At 40.6% G+C, this 19,231-nt stretch overlaps 1 protein-coding gene across 2 annotated transcripts in view; it reads right to left on the bottom strand.

Moving 5' to 3' along the window:
- LOC126259671 (inositol polyphosphate-4-phosphatase type I A) overlaps positions 1-19,231 on the bottom strand; it is a 272,253-nt gene that overhangs the window by 32,769 nt on the left and 220,253 nt on the right. For both annotated transcript variants that reach the window (XM_049956616.1, XM_049956617.1), the window contains 5 exons: positions 14,305-14,488; positions 14,131-14,221; positions 13,902-14,015; positions 11,986-13,239; positions 5,888-6,105 (listed from right to left, as the gene is read on the bottom strand). In XM_049956616.1, coding sequence (XP_049812573.1) covers positions 5,888-6,105; positions 11,986-13,239; positions 13,902-14,015; positions 14,131-14,221; positions 14,305-14,488 — 1,861 coding nt within the window. The remainder of the gene's footprint in view (positions 1-5,887; positions 6,106-11,985; positions 13,240-13,901; positions 14,016-14,130; positions 14,222-14,304; positions 14,489-19,231) is intronic.

Raw genomic sequence — 19,231 nt, 5'->3', positions numbered from 1 at the left:
GGGGGGGGGGGGAATTAACCCCTGGAAGTATGGAGTATTTTCAATATTTTGTTGGACACACAGTGATTTGTAAGTGCCATAAAAAATTTCCAGTTCAGACTCTGTTATAATCTGCATAATACTGACGTTTAGATCATTTTCTTGAAAGAAAACCACCTAGCTATACTATTTTTTCCCCTTTCCCTAAGAGCTGGGCCAGCCGAGTATGGGCGCCTCAATTCCATGGGCCCATGATTACTCTGCAAGGTTGCATTACTGTCAAGCATTTTCTGACCATTGTGGCTGATCACGTTCATCCCTTGGTACCATTTTTTTTTCCCAATGGTGATGCTGTGTCCCAGGACAACAGTGCTCCTGTTCACACTCATCACATTGTACAGGACTGCTTTTGTGAGCATGAGGATAGCGTGTTCCATCTCCCATGGCCACCACAATCACCCGTTCAAATTCAACTGTTTCGCCACTCGTATCCAAATCGTCGAATGCTGGATTATCTCCATACCGTATACGAGTAGCAGCAGCTTCTCTTTGCACTGTTCGAATATCATTACTGCTACGTAAACGATTAACATTTGTTAATGGAATTCTTTCCCCCATTTCAATGTCTTCCTCAGGTCCCGGATATAAAACACCTCCGTCGTATTGTATAGAGCCATGGTTGCCCGTACTTAAATACTGATTCACCCAAGACATTTTGCTGACTAAAATAAATAAATAATTGCCGCCTTTTATATACATTACGTTATTGAACAGCACGTGTTGGGCTGTCACTCGTAAAAGACAAGTTTACACGCGCCAACCTTTTGCTGGCGTGGGTGCTTGCTCAGATAATTGTCCTAAAAGGACAAATTATCTCGGCGGGACAGTGACGCCGCCATCGCGACCTTGGGACCCGGGGGGCCCCTTTTACACGCGCCAACCATATTATTAAGCCTTTGTGGTCTACTTTGGAGGGAAGGATAAGTGATCACTCTCTACCTTGATCATAGTTAACTTAACTTGCCATTATTTTGCAGGAATGATGGTTTAACATCCCCTTGAAAACCACACAGCATCTGTATTTATCCACTTTGAAATGACAGGAAGCTGTTTTGAATGCCAACAGTTTTTGTGCACCATATTAGACATGGTAATGTATTGCATTTTTGGTGCTTCCATTCTTCTGTTCCCCCTCTCCCCATAGTTTCTGCAGTTGTAACAAAATCCAGATTCGTTGGCTTCTGCAAATCATACATGTACCTGTATAGATTTAAAAAAAAATCTACCCACCATGGGGTTGTATGAGGAAACATACAGAGAGTGGCCCTAAACGGTCTGAAATGCTTGTCAGGGTGTTTGTGGCATGGGAGGTTGTGTTGAGAAACTGTTATGAAAAAAATTCAATACATTGTGCCTTTTTGGGTTATTTAGCACTGAAGTTATCTGATCCTGTCACTGCACACTCAAATTCAAGCGCTTGCACAAGCTAAAATGCAGTAATGCACAAACAGCTGTGGGTTAGGGAATTACCATTTCTTCAAATGGTCATTGCTTAAGTCTCCGTCATGAAGGATGGCGACCCAATTTTCAGCTGTTCTGCGCATCCCCCTCCACTAGCTACTGGTAGCCAATAATGTGCGTTCTCTTTCTGAGTGGTTAGCAGCGAGTTACAGCTAGACAACGAGAATCTCGCTCCTACATGCTGCACTGTTGCCATACTTCATGGCAGCTGAGTTATTTATTCAACTTCCAGTTTCTTTTTGTTTTCTTTTTTTCCTTGTAGCAGTATAGCAGTGAATGTGTATCTGTAAATGTTTCAAGCGAGATTTTATTAAAAAAGAAAAAAAAAAGAAAAAAAAAAGAAAAAAAAAAGAAAAAAAAAGAAAAAAAAGGGGGGTCAGGTGATTGCATTAAATGTGAAGTGCTTCACAAACAGGAGAGGTGAATTACCACATTTATAACATTTTTAAACATGAATTTGAAAGTGGGCCTCCTACTGTTGACATTTGAAGACACAAGAACTGTAAAGAGAATTGTAAATGAAAGAGTCAGAGCTGTAGAAACCAGAGAAAAAGATGGTTTTGTGTTGCCTGGAAAGCACTGAAATCACAACAAACCTGTAACACAAATGGATGGTTTTAACAATGATGTTTTAAAGTGCTCCATGTGAATGATGAATGCCCGACATCCACAAAAACGTGTTACAGTTATGCAAGAGAAAATTGGCTCAAAGGATAAGCACTTCGTCAATGTAAAGAATTTTGAAAGATGTTGGTTCCAGATATGATAAGAGAGTTTTCAGTTCAAAGAAGTGACATAGATACAGCAGGAACTAATCCCATATAAAGATTCATGATATAAGAGAAGGTAGTTCAATAGTGTATTACTTTTATGAAACATGAGCCAATTAGAATCATTCCAGGGAGATCTGCTGGAAAATGAGTGATGGTACTGGCTGTTTTAAAATTCTCATAGGAATAGGTTCTTGGATAATTATTCTGCAGTGCTGACTCTTCTACTGGTTTTGTTTCTGAGAATAAACCTGTATTTACATGTAAGAAAAACAGCAGTGACTACCATTCACAAATGAACACTGTCAGTTTCGTGACATGATTGCCAAATTTTGTCATGCCTAGTTTAGAAGTTGGTCATTGCCAGTTATAATGTGACTGTTACAGAGAAAACAACAAGTACAAACACCAGAAAAGTGGATATTTATACCTGGCTTACACATGAAACTATTAAGCACAGTATAAACCAGACTTGTGTCGATCTCCTATAGCTCATTAATTTATACTAGTCACATGACAGAAAGTACAAACTTGACTTCCTTGCATGTGAAGGGGGTTACACAGTTTTGTGATTAGCCACGTGTCACTGCCAGTGTAGCCCCATGGAATTAATTTGGGCAAAAGGCTAATGCTACGTGGAAGAAACAACAAAACATTCAAGATGACATACAGCGAATCACTTGTGCATGAGGCAACAGACAATATCCCACCTGTAGCACGGGCACAGTCTGTGTTGCATGCTGAAAAGCTACAGAAAGAGGAATTTAACAGGCAACTGATGATGGATACGAGCCTTGAAGCTTGGATACAAGCCTTGAAGCTATCACTGTAAATTTACAATCAGATTGTTCAGAAACACACTCAAATAGAAATGATGATGGTATTATGATGTAGACTTTGGAACAAAGTAATAATATTTCTTAGTTTTAAAGACCTGTAGTTTAAAAAATGTGTTTGTCAACATAGCAGTTGCATACATAATAATGAGAACTTCCTAACCTTTTTGATTAGGACTTTGTATCCTTTGAATAATGCAGACTATGATGTTCAACATATTACACAAGGAGAAATTAAGCTTCTGTCACTACGTTGCTTGCTCTAATAACATGTGAGAAGGCAGCTGGATAAATTCATCAAAAGTCCGATATTTACATGTGTAAACCCCTGTCATTTTCAAGGCATGAACTGCATAAGGCCCAAAAATGCCATTATAAGTGAAGTTGACATATCGGTGGTTTCCAATGTTATCGGTCAACATTCCCTGGAATTGTTCATAGGCGATGATTAATTGTTTGCTTGTTCAATTGATTTTAAACTTCTCTCACTGTAATTATGAATGAGTTAGTTTACACTCACAGGGCCCGTTAACAGTGACAATACGACAACTTACTGACTTTTACATTAGTCTTTTCTACCACTAATACTTTTTTACGTGCAGTGACTGACTACAGTCCCACACACACACACACACACACACACACACACACACACATACACGTTATACACATTTTTAAAAATTCTATTGAGTAGAAGCACTTGTCAAGCAAATATAATTATTTCAGTTTGTGCTTGAAGTTAAATTTTGTTGTGTATTGAATTTTTACTTATAATACACTTCAGATCACAATAAATGATAATTATTGCAAGCAGTTCCAATGACCTTTAGTACGTCAGACAACTGTCATTTTAAGAAAAATTGTACTTCATATCTTCACAAAGCTGTGTCAGCTATTATCGCCTGCTGACATCACACAGAGTAAATTTGTGGAGTAATGGACGCAACATCACCAAGATGTGAATTAATATTTCTGCCATGACGACTGATCAAAATTGTCTTTAATATTTACAATTCCCCTCATACATTTGAACGTATAACACGATGTACCGTACGCAAATGAGCCTGACTGTTGTCTGCAACAATGCAGTTTGGAAACGTGGACTTTATTTGCCTGCTCTCTGCTGCTGCACATGCGTAGTTCTCATCCTCCCACGCTTTCTTACCACTTTGCCTCTATGCACGGAAGTGCCGTCCTATGTGACGCAAAGCTATAGTTAAAATGTGCCTTTTTTTTTCAGAAGTGATAAATTTAAGCTAGATGAGCAAAAGCTATGTTGGTTCAGTTCGAGGAAACTGAACAAAGAACAAATTTGGTGATACTGTCTCCGGCAGTGCTGCTTGAATTTGTACACACAAAGACCTGACTGGCTAACTTCAATGCTAAACAACTCGGAAGTGGCACAATGTGTCAAATTTTTTTTCTTAGCAATCATTTCTCAGCACAACCTCCCCTGCAACACCTTTATATGCTTTTCAGACTTTTTCTAACAGCCTACATAAAGGTTAAAGAAATGTGCAGCCCTTCTTCTGGCAGAAAGGTTGCTTGGGGAAGAAAGAGGGATTAAGTAAAAGACTGGTGAGGTTTAGGAAATATGGAGGGTTCACAAAAGTCACCCAGAATCCCAGGTCAGAGGAGACTTGGTGAATGGGTTGAAAGGGAAAGAATGATTGTTGGGGGCTGCACTGTACAAGATTTGAAACCCTGGAGCTTAAAGGTGGAAGATAAGGTAATAAACATTACAGAGATCACAAAACATCATGTAAGAGTTAATAACTGTGGAAAGCTAAGTGCATTAAGTGTGGTAAAGGTGTGGGGAAAACAGATAGGTCATAAAATAAAAGAAGATAGGTCATAAAATAAAAGACATAGAGAACTAGGAATAGTTACTGAGAAGAAATGTTGAGACCAAGGAAATTAGAGAAAATAATTAACATAAATTATGGTGAAACGGATGGTGAGAACCAAGGAAATGTTGTAACCCAGTTCTCATCTGCAGAGTTCTGAGAAACTGGCGTCTGGAAGACGAAACCAGATGGCACTTGTCGTGAAACAAGCACCAACATCATGACTGATGGATATTGTGTGCTGCCAGTATATACCCTCTGTCTTTGCCCAACCATCCTAACTATTAACTTTGTGGTAGTCATACCTATACAGAAGGCTGAACAGTGTTCATGTAACAGCTGGTACATGATTTGTCATTTCACAGGTGGCTCTCCGTTTGATAGTTTATTTTGGCAGTTATGGGGGTGATATAAGTGGTGGTAGGAGGGCGCATAGGGCAAGACTTACAGCCATATGGTAGGAAAATGGGTTGTTTGTTAGTACGTTTAATGTGAACAGAACTGTGTAGCTGACTCTCAATGAGGATGAGATCAGCATCATTGAAAGTGGCTTGGGATTCAGAATAGGACCATGTGGGAGAAGAGGTTCCAAAAATTTTAACAGGTCAGCCTCACCAAGAGTCCATATGACAAAGATGTCATCATGGTATCTACGTCAAACCAAGGGGTGAAGGCTTACAGATCGCAGGACAGTCTCCTCTCAGCGACCCATGCAAACCCTGTAAATGGGGGATGTCGGTACAGAGGGAGGTGGCGTCAATTGTAACACTCAAGGTGTGTGATTGGGAGTGGGACAGGCACAGATTTTAAAGGAGCAGAAATGGTTGTGTCACACACACACACACACACACACACACACACACACACACACACACACACACACACACAAGTATGTTTGGGAAAACAATTGAATGAGAATAAAGTAATTACTAACCGACAGTTATTGGGAGAACGTGTCAGTGTAAATTTCACAGTTACAAGGTCTTCCACAGCCACTGTCATGTCACCCCACATGTCTATTTCATCACCATAGTAGCTGAGCAGGCCTTCAAATGATACCAACGGCCCGAGTGTAGTGAGAACTAGAAGAAATGTTGGATCAGGCTTCTGGCACCATAATTTTGCCATCAGTCCAGTAACGAGTGACGTGAGCTGTAACAATAAATCAGACACAATATAAATAAAGTCTCTCTCTCTCTCTCTCTCTCTCACACACACACACACACACACACACATACACAAATGCATTCATAAACACACATTCTTAAAGCACAGTAGTATATCCACCAACAAGCAACAGTACCTCCATTATGACAGCTGCCACCCATTCCACATCAAACGGTCCCTTCCCTACAGCCTAGGTCTTTGTGGCAAACGAATCTGCTCCAGTCCGGAATCCCTGAACCATTACACCAACAACCTGAGAACAGCTTTCGCATCCCGTAACTACCCTCCCGACCTGGTACAGAAGCAAATAACCAGAGACACTTCCTCATCCCCTCAAACCCAGAACCTCCCACAGAAGAACCACAAAAGTGCCCCACTTGTGACAGGATACTTTCCGGGACTGGACCAGACTCTGAATGTGGCTCTCCAGCAGGGATACGACTTCCTCAAATCCTGCCCTGAAATGAGATCCATCCTTCATGAAATCCTCCCCACTCCACCAAGAGTGTCTTTCCGCCGTCCACCTAACCTTTGTAACCTGTTAGTTCATCCCTATGAAATCCCCAAACCACCTTCCCTACCCTCTGGCTCCTATCCTTGTAACCGCCCCCGGGTAAAACCTGTCCCATGCACCCTCCCACCACCACCTACTCCAGTCCTGTAACCCGGAAGGTGTACACGATCAAAGGCAGAGCCACGTGTGAAAGCACCCACGTGATTTACCAACTGACCTGCCTACACTGTGATGCTTTCTATGTGGGAATGACCAGCAACAAACTGTCCATTCGCATGAATGGACACAGGCAGACAGTGTTTGTTGGTAATGAGGATCACCCTGTGGCTAAACATGCCTTGGTGCACGGCCAGCACATCTTGGCACAGTGTTACACCGTCCGGGTTATCTGGATACTTCCCACCAACACCAACCTATCCGAACTCCGGAGATGGGAACTTGCTCTTCAATATATCCTCTCTTCCCGTTACCCACCAGGCCTCAATCTCCGCTAATTTCAAGTTGCCGCCACTCATACCTCACCTGTCATTCAACGACATCTTTGCCTCTGCACTTCCGCCTCGACTGACATCTCTGCCCAAACTCTTTGTCTTTAAATATGTCTGCTTGTGTCTGTATATGTGTGGATGGATATGTGTGTGTGTGCGAGTGTATACCCGTCCTTTTTCCCCCCTAAGGTAAGTCTTTCCGCTTCTGGGATTGGAATGACTCCTTACCCTCTCCCTTAAAACCCACATCCTTTCGTCTTTCCCTCTCCTTACCTCTTTCCTGATGAGGCAACCGTTGGTTGCGAAAGCTTGAATTTCGTGTGTATGTTTGTGTTTGTTTGTGTGTCTATCGACCTGCCAGCACTTTCGTTCGGTAAGTCACATCATCTGTGTTTTTAGATATATTTAACTTGTATTTAGTCACACTCCTTACAACAATTATGTCTGAATAGAGTTTCTACACTGAAGCACCAAAGAAACTGGCACAGGCATGCATATTCAAATGCAGAGATATGCAAACAGGCAGAATACGACACTGAGGTCAGCAATGCCTTTATACGACAAGTATCTAGTGCAGTTGTTAGATCAGCTACAGCTACTACAATGGTAGGTTATCACGATTTCAATGAGTTTGAACGTGGTGTTATAGTCAGCACACGAGCAATGGGACACAGCATCTCTCAGGTAGCAATGAAGTGGGGCTTTTCCTGTGCGACCATTTCAAGAGCGTACCGTGAATATCAGGAATACAGTAAAACATCAAATCTCTGACATTGCTGTGGCCAGAGAAAGATCCTGCAGCAAAGGGACCAACGACAGCTGAAGAGAATAGTTCAACGTGACAGAAGTACAACCCTTATGCATAATGCTGCACATTTCAATCCTAGGCCATCAACAAGTGTCAGCATGTGAAACATTCAATGTAACATTATCAATATGGGCTTTCGGAGCCGAAGGTCCACTCATGTACCCCTGATGACTACACAACACAAAACTTTACGCTCGCCTAGGCCCGTCAACACCAACATTAGACTATTGATGACTGTAAACATGTTGCCTGGGCAGATGAGTCTGGTTTAAATTGTATTGAACTGATGGACGTGTACAGGTATGGAGACAACCTCATGAATCTGTGGACCCTGCATGTCAGCAGGGGACTGTTCAAGCTGGTGAAGGCTATGTAATGGTGCGCAGTTGGTGTGATATGGGACCCCTGATATGTCTAGATATGACTCTGACAGGTGACAGATATGTAAGCATCCTGTCTGATCACCTGCATCCATTCATGTCCATTGTGCATTCCGATGGACTTGGGCAATTCCAGCAGGACAATGTGACACCCCCCATCCAGAATTGCTACAGAGCAGTTTCAGGAACACTCTTCTGAGTTTAAACACTTCCACTGGCCACCAAACTCTCCAGACATGAACATCTTTGAGCATATCTGTGATTCCTTGCAATGTGCTGTTCACAAGAGATCTTCACACCCTTGTACTATATATGGACAGCGTGCAGATTTCATGGTGTCAGTTCCCTCCAGCACTACCTCAGATATCAGTCGAGTCCATTCCACGTCGTGTTATGGCACTTCTGCATGCTCGCAGGGGCTCTACAAGATATTAGGCAGATGTACCAGTTTCTCTGGATCTTCAGTGTAATTGAAAGTCCTTCTCACATGCCATAAGTAAAAGCAGGGAATTCTTGCTTGTCGCAAAATTGACAGTCATATACACATTGGACAATGGAAACTTGGTTTGAAAATATATATATATATATATTTCTTTTTGGCAACCTGTCATTGTCTTCAACTAACTTGATAGAAAAACTCGTCAACAGGTCCTATGACTTCGTTGTTAATTCATTCAATTTTTTTATTCAATATCATTGTTATACATTAAATTCCTCTTATTACCAGTAAACCCTTAATTCTTTAAGGAATTAAACTCCCATATATAAAACAGATTTAAACATCTGATTACTTTATAAATGATTTAATGTACTAAATACACTCCTGGAAATGGAAAAAAGAACACATTGACACCGGTGTGTCAGACCCACCATACTTGCTCCGGACACTGCGAGAGGGCTGTACAAGCAATGATCACACACACGGCACAGCGGACACACCAGGAACCGCGGTGTTGGCCGTCGAATGGCGCTAGCTGCGCAGCATTTGTGCACCGCCGCCGTCAGTGTCAGCCAGTTTGCCGTGGCATACGGAGCTCCATCGCAGTCTTTAACACTGGTAGCATGCCGCGACAGCGTGGACGTGAACCGTATGTGCAGTTGACGGACTTTGAGCGAGGGCGTATAGTGGGCATGCGGGAGGCCGGGTGGACGTACCGCCGAATTGCTCAACACGTGGGGCGTGAGGTCTCCACAGTACATCGATGTTGTCGCCAGTGGTCGGCGGAAGGTGCACGTGCCCGTCGACCTGGGACCGGACCACAGCGACGCACGGATGCACGCCAAGACCGTAGGATCCTACGCAGTGCCGTAGGGGACCGCACCGCCACTTCCCAGCAAATTAGGGACACTGTTGCTCCTGGGGTATCGGCGAGGACCATTCGCAACTGTCTCCATGAAGCTGGGCTACGGTCCCGCACACCGTTAGGCCGTCTTCCGCTCATGCCCCAACATCGTGCAGCCCGCCTCTAGTGGTGTCGCGACAGGCGTGAATGGAGGGACGAATGGAGACGTGTCGTCTTCAGCGATGAGAGTCGCTTCTGCCTTGGTGCCAATGATGGTCGTATGCATGTTTGGCGCCGTGCAGGTGAGCGCCACAATCAGGACTGCATACGACCGAGGCACACAGGGCCAACACCCGGCATCATGGTGTGGGGAGCGATCTCCTACACTGGCCGTACACCACTGGTGATCGTCGAGGGGACACTGAATAGTGCACGGTACATCCAAACCGTCATCGAACCCATCGTTCTACCATTCCTAGACCGGCAAGGGAACTTGCTGTTCCAACAGGACAATGCACGTCCGCATGTATCCCGTGCCACCCAACGTGCTCTAGAAGGTGTAAGTCAACTACCCTGGCCAGCAAGATCTCCGGATCTGTCCCCCATTGAGCATGTTTGGGACTGGATGAAGCGTCGTCTCACGCGGTCTGCACGTCCAGCACGAACGCTGGTCCAACTGAGGCGCCAGGTGGAAATGGCATGGCAAGCCGTTCCACAGGACTACATCCAGCATCTCTACGATCGTCTCCATGGGAGAATAGCAGCCTGCATTGCTGCGAAAGGTGGATATACACTGTACTAGTGTCGACATTGTGCATGCTCTGTTGCCTGTGTCTATGTGCCTGTGGTTCTGTCAGTGTGATCATGTGATGTATCTGACCCCAGGAATGTGTCAATAAAGTTTCCCCTTCCTGGGACAATGAATTCACGGTGTTCTTATTTCAATTTCCAGGAGTGTATTTGCCCTTAAGAGTGTAAGCACAAAAAAATTTAGGAAAGGCTTGAAAATATGCTTCAAGTGCTCTTATGAAACACCGGATGAATATAAACTGGTTAATTTATGCTCCATTTTAAGCAAATGATAATTTTTCACTCTTCTAAATGTTTACAACATCGCCATTTCCTGAACTGTGCGTCATACAACACCTACGGGTATGGATAAAGAAACCCATAAGTATAGGCTGTGTGGTAAGGATGATGAAACTGCACCACACCTAATCCTCCAACGTGAAGTGCTGGAGATGAAAAGAATTAGAATTTTTATATTCAGGTCATCAAGTCTTGAACAAACTGTGTCTAGTAAAGAACTAGTGAAGGGTCTTCTACGATTCTTTATGGGCATTGGTTGGTGTTGCTAGAATCACAGAGAGGGAAGCTGCACAATAAACCTTGTTTCAGTGAGGGCAATTGTGGGCTGGAACCATTGTTGTTTTACTCTCCCTGTTCAAATCTAATGCGAGCAATGTGTCATACAATGATATTATTTTGCAGGTACCTTCAGTGATGTATGTAGATACTGTCAACATAGTGTGTTACAAATAAGAGTTAATAATAAAGAAGTAGTAAATTAACATGTCATGTCTGATGTTGAAGTTTGACTGCATAAACAGTGACACTGTAATAAGTGCAATGGGGAGGGGGTGTTGAAATTATATGTAAATTTTGTTAGAAGCTGCTAAGTGCTCTCATTCTCAAATACTGGGTGAATGAAGCCTGTACATTTGCACGTTGTCAGTTACACTAATTCAAGACAAACACACAGTTTCTAACTGTAACGCTTGTCTTATTGTGTTGAAGTGTAAACATCAGATTATACCTCTTAATCAATAAATTATGGCAGCATATTAATTTTTTTTTAAATTCAGTCAATAATCACACGAGATACTGAAAATCAAATTTTTGTTGCTCCTACACTGCAACTGTTTCCTGGTTTTGGGACAGCGGTTTAATAATGTAGATAATTGATTTTCAGGCCTGCTTTCACTTTTACTTGATCGAGTCCTTGCATTAGATGTTGACAACTTCCTGCACTAGAGGTTAACTTTACAATGTCATCAGGACAACTTCCTGCACTAGAGGTTAACTTTACAATGTCATCAGTAATATGGAGGAGGTTTACATACATTCCATCAACACATCTTGATTTTTTTTCCCCCAGTTTATGAGCATGAAAACTTCTAGTTTTATATCATGATGTTTCCATTGTTTTGTTCAGTTTCTGTAGAGGGTAATCCAGACAACTACACTTTTACTATTATTCTAAGACACAGTATTTAAAGGTAGAATATTACTCGACTAAATACTACATATAATAATGTGTTAAAAGTAATCTGAGCACAAAACTCAGAATGACACAAATAAATGTAGAATAATAGAATTAAAATTAACTTACAGATTGTGAAAAACACACATCCCTGCGGTAACGAACGTTACATGCACGTTGTGCAATCCTACTATCTTCTTGCACACGGAAAACACTATGAGTAAGACGAGCAGTCTTTAGAAGTCCATCCATTGCTTGCCTTAGTTTTCTCATACTAGGCCTCAGTTCACATGTCCAGTCTACAATGGAAGCAAAATCCAGACCTTCAGTGAACTTATTTCGAACGGTGGCACCATTTCTGTTTGTAGCCCCATTGACAGCCTTCTGAACTGTGTCCACAGTTTTGTTTAAAACATCATCACTGCTCATACTGGCATTAAAGCCTAAAGAGTCTTCTGAGTTTACTTTGTCACTTTCACTTTTTGCTTTGGAAGAAGAACAGATGCTCTCAGTTTGGCTATTACCATCTTTCCCGTTGCTCAGAGGTGTATTGCTTGTTGGCTGGACCGTGACGACAGACTCAGTTTTGGCAGTTTCACTGTCTTTGGCTTCTTTTGTTGAAAGCCCACTTCTGAAGCTCCTAGATCTTCCAACACCACGCTGCGAAGATCTCAGACGTACAGCTGGGCTTCCACAACGGCCACAGAGAAATTTCACTTTACTGACAAGGCACATAACACTGGCTTCAATGTTAAGTTGTGTGAGATCCCACGGCTCAGGTTCATCAGTTGGTTTATAGTAATTTGCAGATGGAGAACTGCACATCACTTGTGTATCCAGGAATCTTCGTCCAATATCTGAATCATACCCGTTTGGAAGAATCATTTGTTTAGTTTCGTCTGTGCCTGAAGCTTCATTACTATGAATGTTCTCTTCATTTTCTACACCACTGTCATCATTTTCTTTCTCCTTCAGTTCATTAGCTTCCCTATCAATGTCCTCTTCTGCATCAGGAAAAATAATGAATTGAGAATCCCTATTGCTCTGTGATGTTCCACCTTCTTTGTCAGCGGAATTTGTAGGGCACATTTTAGCAGAACTATTACTAGTAGGGATATTCCAGAAACTTCTTGTACACTGTGGAGTATCAGGTGTCACAAGATCATCTATATCTGGTGATTTCAGATCAAAATTTAGTTGCTGAGTAATTCGTCGGTATGGCGATAATGTCTGCTGTTGCTGCTGGTGAAGCTCTAAACTACAGAGACCATCTTCGCCTTCTGCAGATTCATTTACAATAGGTTGGGCCACTTTATGTTCCTCTATAAATGACAGAGCTTCTTCAACCAGACCTGGATCCCACAAGCTCAGGAGAATTCGGGTCTGAAAAAGAATAGTTACGTATTAGAATTGCATATTATAATGAACCGCAAAGTCACTGGACATCTAAATACTTTATAAATTGGTGAAAACAGTGCTGCAGCACTTATATTATCAACAAACATATTATTCACCAATATGTCAACATCTGCAACAATTGTCTTCAGTTTATTACTGAATCACACTTAAACTGATTTTAATATGATTAATTAAAATTTGACTTCAAACTGTGTGTGAAATTCTTCGTGTTACTGATAAACAGGTTACAATAATTGCAACATCAACATATTTACTGTAATGCATTTTTCTCTTTATCATGTCAAACTCTGTAATTAAAATAGTCTGTCAAAAACTGGTAGGACCCATAAAAAAAAAAAAAAAGGTGTCTACATATAATATAAAACAGTGAAATGCCATGAAGAACTTGATATAGCTGTTAACATTCAAACACCGGAATGAAGATATAATGCAGTCATACGTACACAAATTTCATCTGATAACTTCTGAACTACAAAAGCATTTACAAACACATCTTCAATGTTATTCAAAATCTTACTGCCTCAGTTACAAATGATATCTCATATCAATGCCATTTTGTTAAGCAAAATCTATAATTCCAGAGTGGTAGAGGATTATCATCACATGTTCACACAGATGTTTCATACCTTTGTGATCATATCTTCACATATAGGAAGCATACCAGCAGTCTGTTTCTCTTTTGCCAGTTTCATTAAAGCTCGCATCCCATCAACAACCTCTCTTCTCAGTTGCTTAATCGCCTATGTTATGGCAAAGAGTGAAGTTAATTTTAACATGTGAATCTTTTGCATAAACACACAAAATTCAATGTATAAAGTGGTAGAACATGATGCGAAAAGAGAAGAAATACTGTACCTGAATAGCATCATGTGCCATGGAAATTTTAGTGGGGCCTTGTAAATTACTATTCTGTTTTGAAGGTGACTCCTTAAGTTGCTGTAACAACCTAAAGGAGAAAATCACATCAATCTCAATACATTAAATTAATTACACATTTTTAAAAAATAAAGACATAATTACAATACATACTTAATGAGACCTCCATTTTTTGATTTGTGAGAATGTGCAGTGAAAGCGCCAACTGTGATGATGTCATAGAAACCGCTTTTCCGAAGTGTGTCATTCTGTACCCACATGCGTTGCAAGTGTAGATTGACTGGTGCAAATTCCAGGGTCCTATCATTTTTACGTGAACTTGGCTTGAAGAAACTGCCTGTAAAACAAAGAAGAACTGTAGTTGGAAGCTGACAACAATAACGAAGTAAAGCATTAGCTACATCTGCTTATATGTTCTGCAAAAATCGGGGAAGATTGACTGTTTAGCTTAAATGCCACTATGTGCACTATATTAGTCTACTATTCTCTTCGTGGTCCCTACAGGAGTGTGGTTAGAAAGGTGATGTATATTTCAAGATTCTTTACTTAATACTGTTTGCTGAAACTTGGGTGGTATGCTGTTGTAAGGTAGTTTGCACTGTTGTCCAGTGTCTGCCAATTCAGGTTTTAAAGTATTTTGGTGACACTCTCCTGTGAGTCAAACACACCTGTGGCCATTCATAATGCTTTACTTTGAAAATGTTCAAAATTCCCTGTTAGTCTGATATGGTATAGGCCTACAACACTTAAACAATATTTAAAGATATGACACAAAAACGTTTTGTAAACAATTTCCTTTACAGATTAACTGCATTTTCTCAACATTATGGCAATTAACCAAAGTTTGCTACCTGTTTTACCTAAGTCTAAGCCTATGTGATCATTTCATTTCAGATCTGTACAAACTGTTACACCCAGATACTTGAAGGATTTGATGGATTCTGACCCTGGCTCACTGATACTGTGATTGTTTCTTGGAAATCTTTGTAGTCATAGGATATTAATTTACTGCAATTTGTGAAGCACATAATTTTACATTTCTGTACATCTGGAGCAACTTGCCAATAATTGCACCATTCTGAAATCTTCTCAAAAGCAACCAGGATGCCCATGCAGATTTTTTTTTTCTCGTGTTACTTCACTATAGATAACTGCACTTCATCTGTGAAAAATCTAGGGTTACTATTAATATCACCTACCAGGTTATGAGTATTAGGTGCACCCAGAAAATAGTTCTGTGTGAATTTCTTTTTGTTCAGCTCATGCACAATAGTTGCTTTGAGTCAAGGAGAAGAAGATGACACCACTTAAGTTCTCTTTTTGGTGTTTATTCTGCTTGTTTACAATGAAAAAACTGATTGGAAATCCCGGTGCTTGTGAGATCAGATCTGCAATCTGTTTTGTGAATAAAAAGAACACTAAACCAGCCATCATTCACCAAAAGATTTGTGAGATTTATGAAGAAAATACAATGAGTGACTGATTCACTGGTTAAGGAGATGGGTCTGACACCTAAAATGAAGCATGTGATCAAATGCATAATGATGAATGTAGTGGGTATCCCTACCTGATTAATGAAGAATTGGTTTGTATAGCTGAAAAACTCATAAAGGAAAACTGTTAATTTACAATACTGGATCTTTCTACAAACTTCCTGCAAATTTTAAGATCACCTCTTCATGAAATAGTTATGGCAGTGCAGATCCTCTAAGCAAGACACTAACTGCAGATGAGACTTGGGTCACTTATGAAATCCCTTCAATCGAAGTTACTAGCAATGGAATGGATGATGAATGGTTTGTGGGGTGCTCAACAGTGCGGTTATTAGCACCAGTACAAATTCCCAATCTTTACACAGTCCAATCTCAACACTTTCACGAATGATGATGAAATCATGAGGACAACACAAACACCCAGTACCCGGGTGGAGAAAACCCCCAACCTGGCCACGAATCGAACCTGGGACACCGCGATCCAGAGACAGCAACGCTAGCCACTAGACCACGAGCTGCGGACCCAATAGAATGGAGGCATGCAGCATCATCAGTAAAAGCTAAAGCCAAGCAAATTGTGACACCTCAAAAATTTATGTGTACAATCTTTTGAGATAAAAATGGCATTCTACAATACCTGACATCACACTGTGAACAAAGCACAACAACTCTTACAGGACTTTGGCTAGAGCCAGTTTGACCACCCTCCTTACAGCCCTGATCGTACCCTGCTTCCACCTCTTTCAGCAACTGAAACCATTCCCTGGCGACCTAAAATTCAACAACAGCGACATGCTCAAAGAACTTTTACTCACCTAGCTGAGAACACACATAACAACACTGTATGAGGAAGGCGCATAAATACTTGTGGCAGACTATTGCAAGTGCCTTGATGAAGAATTAAGTCAAACAAGCATAGTGTGCATAATGCAGCTCCTTGTGATCAACTTGGTTGCCGCTTCTTTCTCAGAAACATTAGTGCAGAATCCTTAACACTGAATGTAATTTTGCCAATACATTGCAGTGACTACTATTCTTGCAAAGAGAATCAAAGTTTTTGGCCAAGATTTACTGGTATATAACATGAATGTTTTTCCAAGATGCAGAATAAATGTTTCTGTGAAACAAAAGACAAGAGTTTTTACATATGTTGCTCACTTTATGAGAGAGTTGCTATGGTCTGATGATAATATTAAGTTTGGGCGCAGTAAAACATCATAACACTTCTATCATTGCATTTTGGACGGTAAAATAATGGAATTCTTTACATCACTTGATTTCTGGATCAGTTTGAGTGCTGCTGTTTTTTGTTTGTATATCACAAATCCTGTTGACGGGTAACTGTTGTGTCATGAAATATAACATGTTCTATGTATAATAATAATAATAATAATAATAATAATAGTAGTAGTAGTAGTAGTAGTAGTAGTAGTAATACTCTGAGTAATTTTTCTGGCTTTATCTCTAACCATGTGCACTACATTGTTTACAGATTTAAAAACAGTTTTGGATATTATTCTTAAATATAATGAAATGGAAAGAAAGATCTGTCAATGAGGTTCCCACTTTGCATTAACAGTATTATCAGAAATTTCTTATTTTTTCCACTATCACCACTAAATCTGCTGGTAATATCCAAGAATGTTCCACACATTGTTACACTCATTTCTGAACTATGTTAACTGTAACTGGTGGCAACAACAACTTCTCATTGGCGGATAAAAGAGTAACAACTTAGTTGTAGACTTGTAACATGGGGAATCCACTTCCAAAGCAAATAGAGCAAATTACTAAGAAGCCGAAGTGGAAGTTAATTCAGATGTAATGAGCACTGACAGCTATAAATGGAGTTTCAAATGAAACACTCAAATTTAAATTGGTTTTTATGAAGCACACAATAAACAAATTGTCAGTTTATTCTGAGATGCATAGTGCAGCACAATGAGTCTGTAACAACTGACAGCAAAAAAGAAATGATCACTTTGTGTAAAAAGAAGGTTAGATGTCAAAGTTGCTACAGAATAAGCACTAACTTATTGGCGAATGATAGGGCAGTGCACAGCGGTTGTGCTTTGTGGTAGGACTGCCGCTATAGTACATTCAGTCAATCTGGGCCTAAATTCACAGCAACACTTTTGTTACATAAATTATGTCCCTAATGAAACACGAAAATAAATAAAATGCTGTAATTTTAGCACAATATTGGGGCTAAACTGTCAAGCAGCTTCTCCTTTGCTTGATAGTTGTGTGATAGAGTTGGTAGGTGGCAGTAGTGTTCGTTGAAGTTCAGAAAGTGACCAACAGGTGGCAGAGTAATGCTACAATGCAGAGAAGGCACCTGCATCCACAAGAAGAAGGCCGTCCTGCCGTGAACAGGCACCATGATTGAGCAGCGATCTGTGATGCATTTTTTGTGTAGTGAAGGTGTCAAACCAATCAAAATTCATCGCAGAATGACAGCATGGTACAGTGATTAATGTTTGTCATTTCAGCAAGCAAACAAGTGAGGTAGGGAGTTTAAAAGTGGTCTCATGTCTGTGGAGGATGCCCCAAGACCAGGACAGGCTCACAGCATAGTGTCGGACGTGAACATTGCATTAGTGGAGAAGCTTGTAGAGAAGAACAAAGACATAACTCTGGAAAAAAAAAAAACAGTCACAAATGTGAAGATTAGTATTGGTTCAGCACAGAATATTGTTCGCAAGGTACTGCAATTCAATAAGGTGTCCGTGAGACGGGTGCCACGACACTTGACTGCTGAATTGGAAGAACATCGCATCAACGCCTGTGAATAACTTGTGCATTATTTTCACACTGAAGATGATGCATTTCCGGAAAAAAGTGTTACAGGAGATGAGACTTGGGTCCACTATCACCAACTAGAAACTAAAATGTCAAGCAAAGAATGGCACCACAGCTCATTGATGAAATCAAAAAAATATCGCACTCAACCATCTGCTGGAGAAGTCATGCTCATTCTCTTCTGGCATGCAAATGAAGTAATTTTGGAGCATTGCATTGACGTTTCTTATTCAGAGATGCTGAAAAATCAACTTTCCCCTGCAACCAGGAGAAAACAATGAGGAATTTTGACTTCAAGAGTATTGCTACAGCATTAAAAACACCAACCCCATATAGCCAGTAAGACAGTTGAGATACGTGCCTTTAATGTCAGGAAGACTCGTCAAAAAGTGACATGTAAGTTGCTTGTTCATTGTTACAATTAAAAATATTTAGCATTTTTAAGGTTTTCATTTGAATCACCATCGTGCATTAACATTTGCCTGGAGAAATTTATGAAAATTATTGTGTCTACATCAATATCTACATGACTACTTTCCAATTCATATTTATATGCCTGGCAGAGGGCTCATCGAACTACCTTCAGATTACTACTCCATTGTTCCACTCCCAAACAGCGTGCGGGGAAAATGAACACTTAAATTTTTCGTTGCAAGTTCCGATTTCTCTTATTTTTGTCTGACGATCATTTTTCCCTATGTAGGTGCATGTCAACAAAACACTTTCTGATTTGGAACATTGAAGATCAAAATTTTGTGAAAAGATCTCACCATAATCAAAAATAC

This window comes from Schistocerca nitens, chromosome 5 (assembly GCF_023898315.1).
Source record: "Schistocerca nitens isolate TAMUIC-IGC-003100 chromosome 5, iqSchNite1.1, whole genome shotgun sequence".
Taxonomy (NCBI): Eukaryota; Metazoa; Arthropoda; class Insecta; order Orthoptera; family Acrididae; genus Schistocerca; species Schistocerca nitens.
Note: the sequence above shows the minus strand (reverse complement) of the source record. Positions and strands in the feature narration are given on the sequence as shown.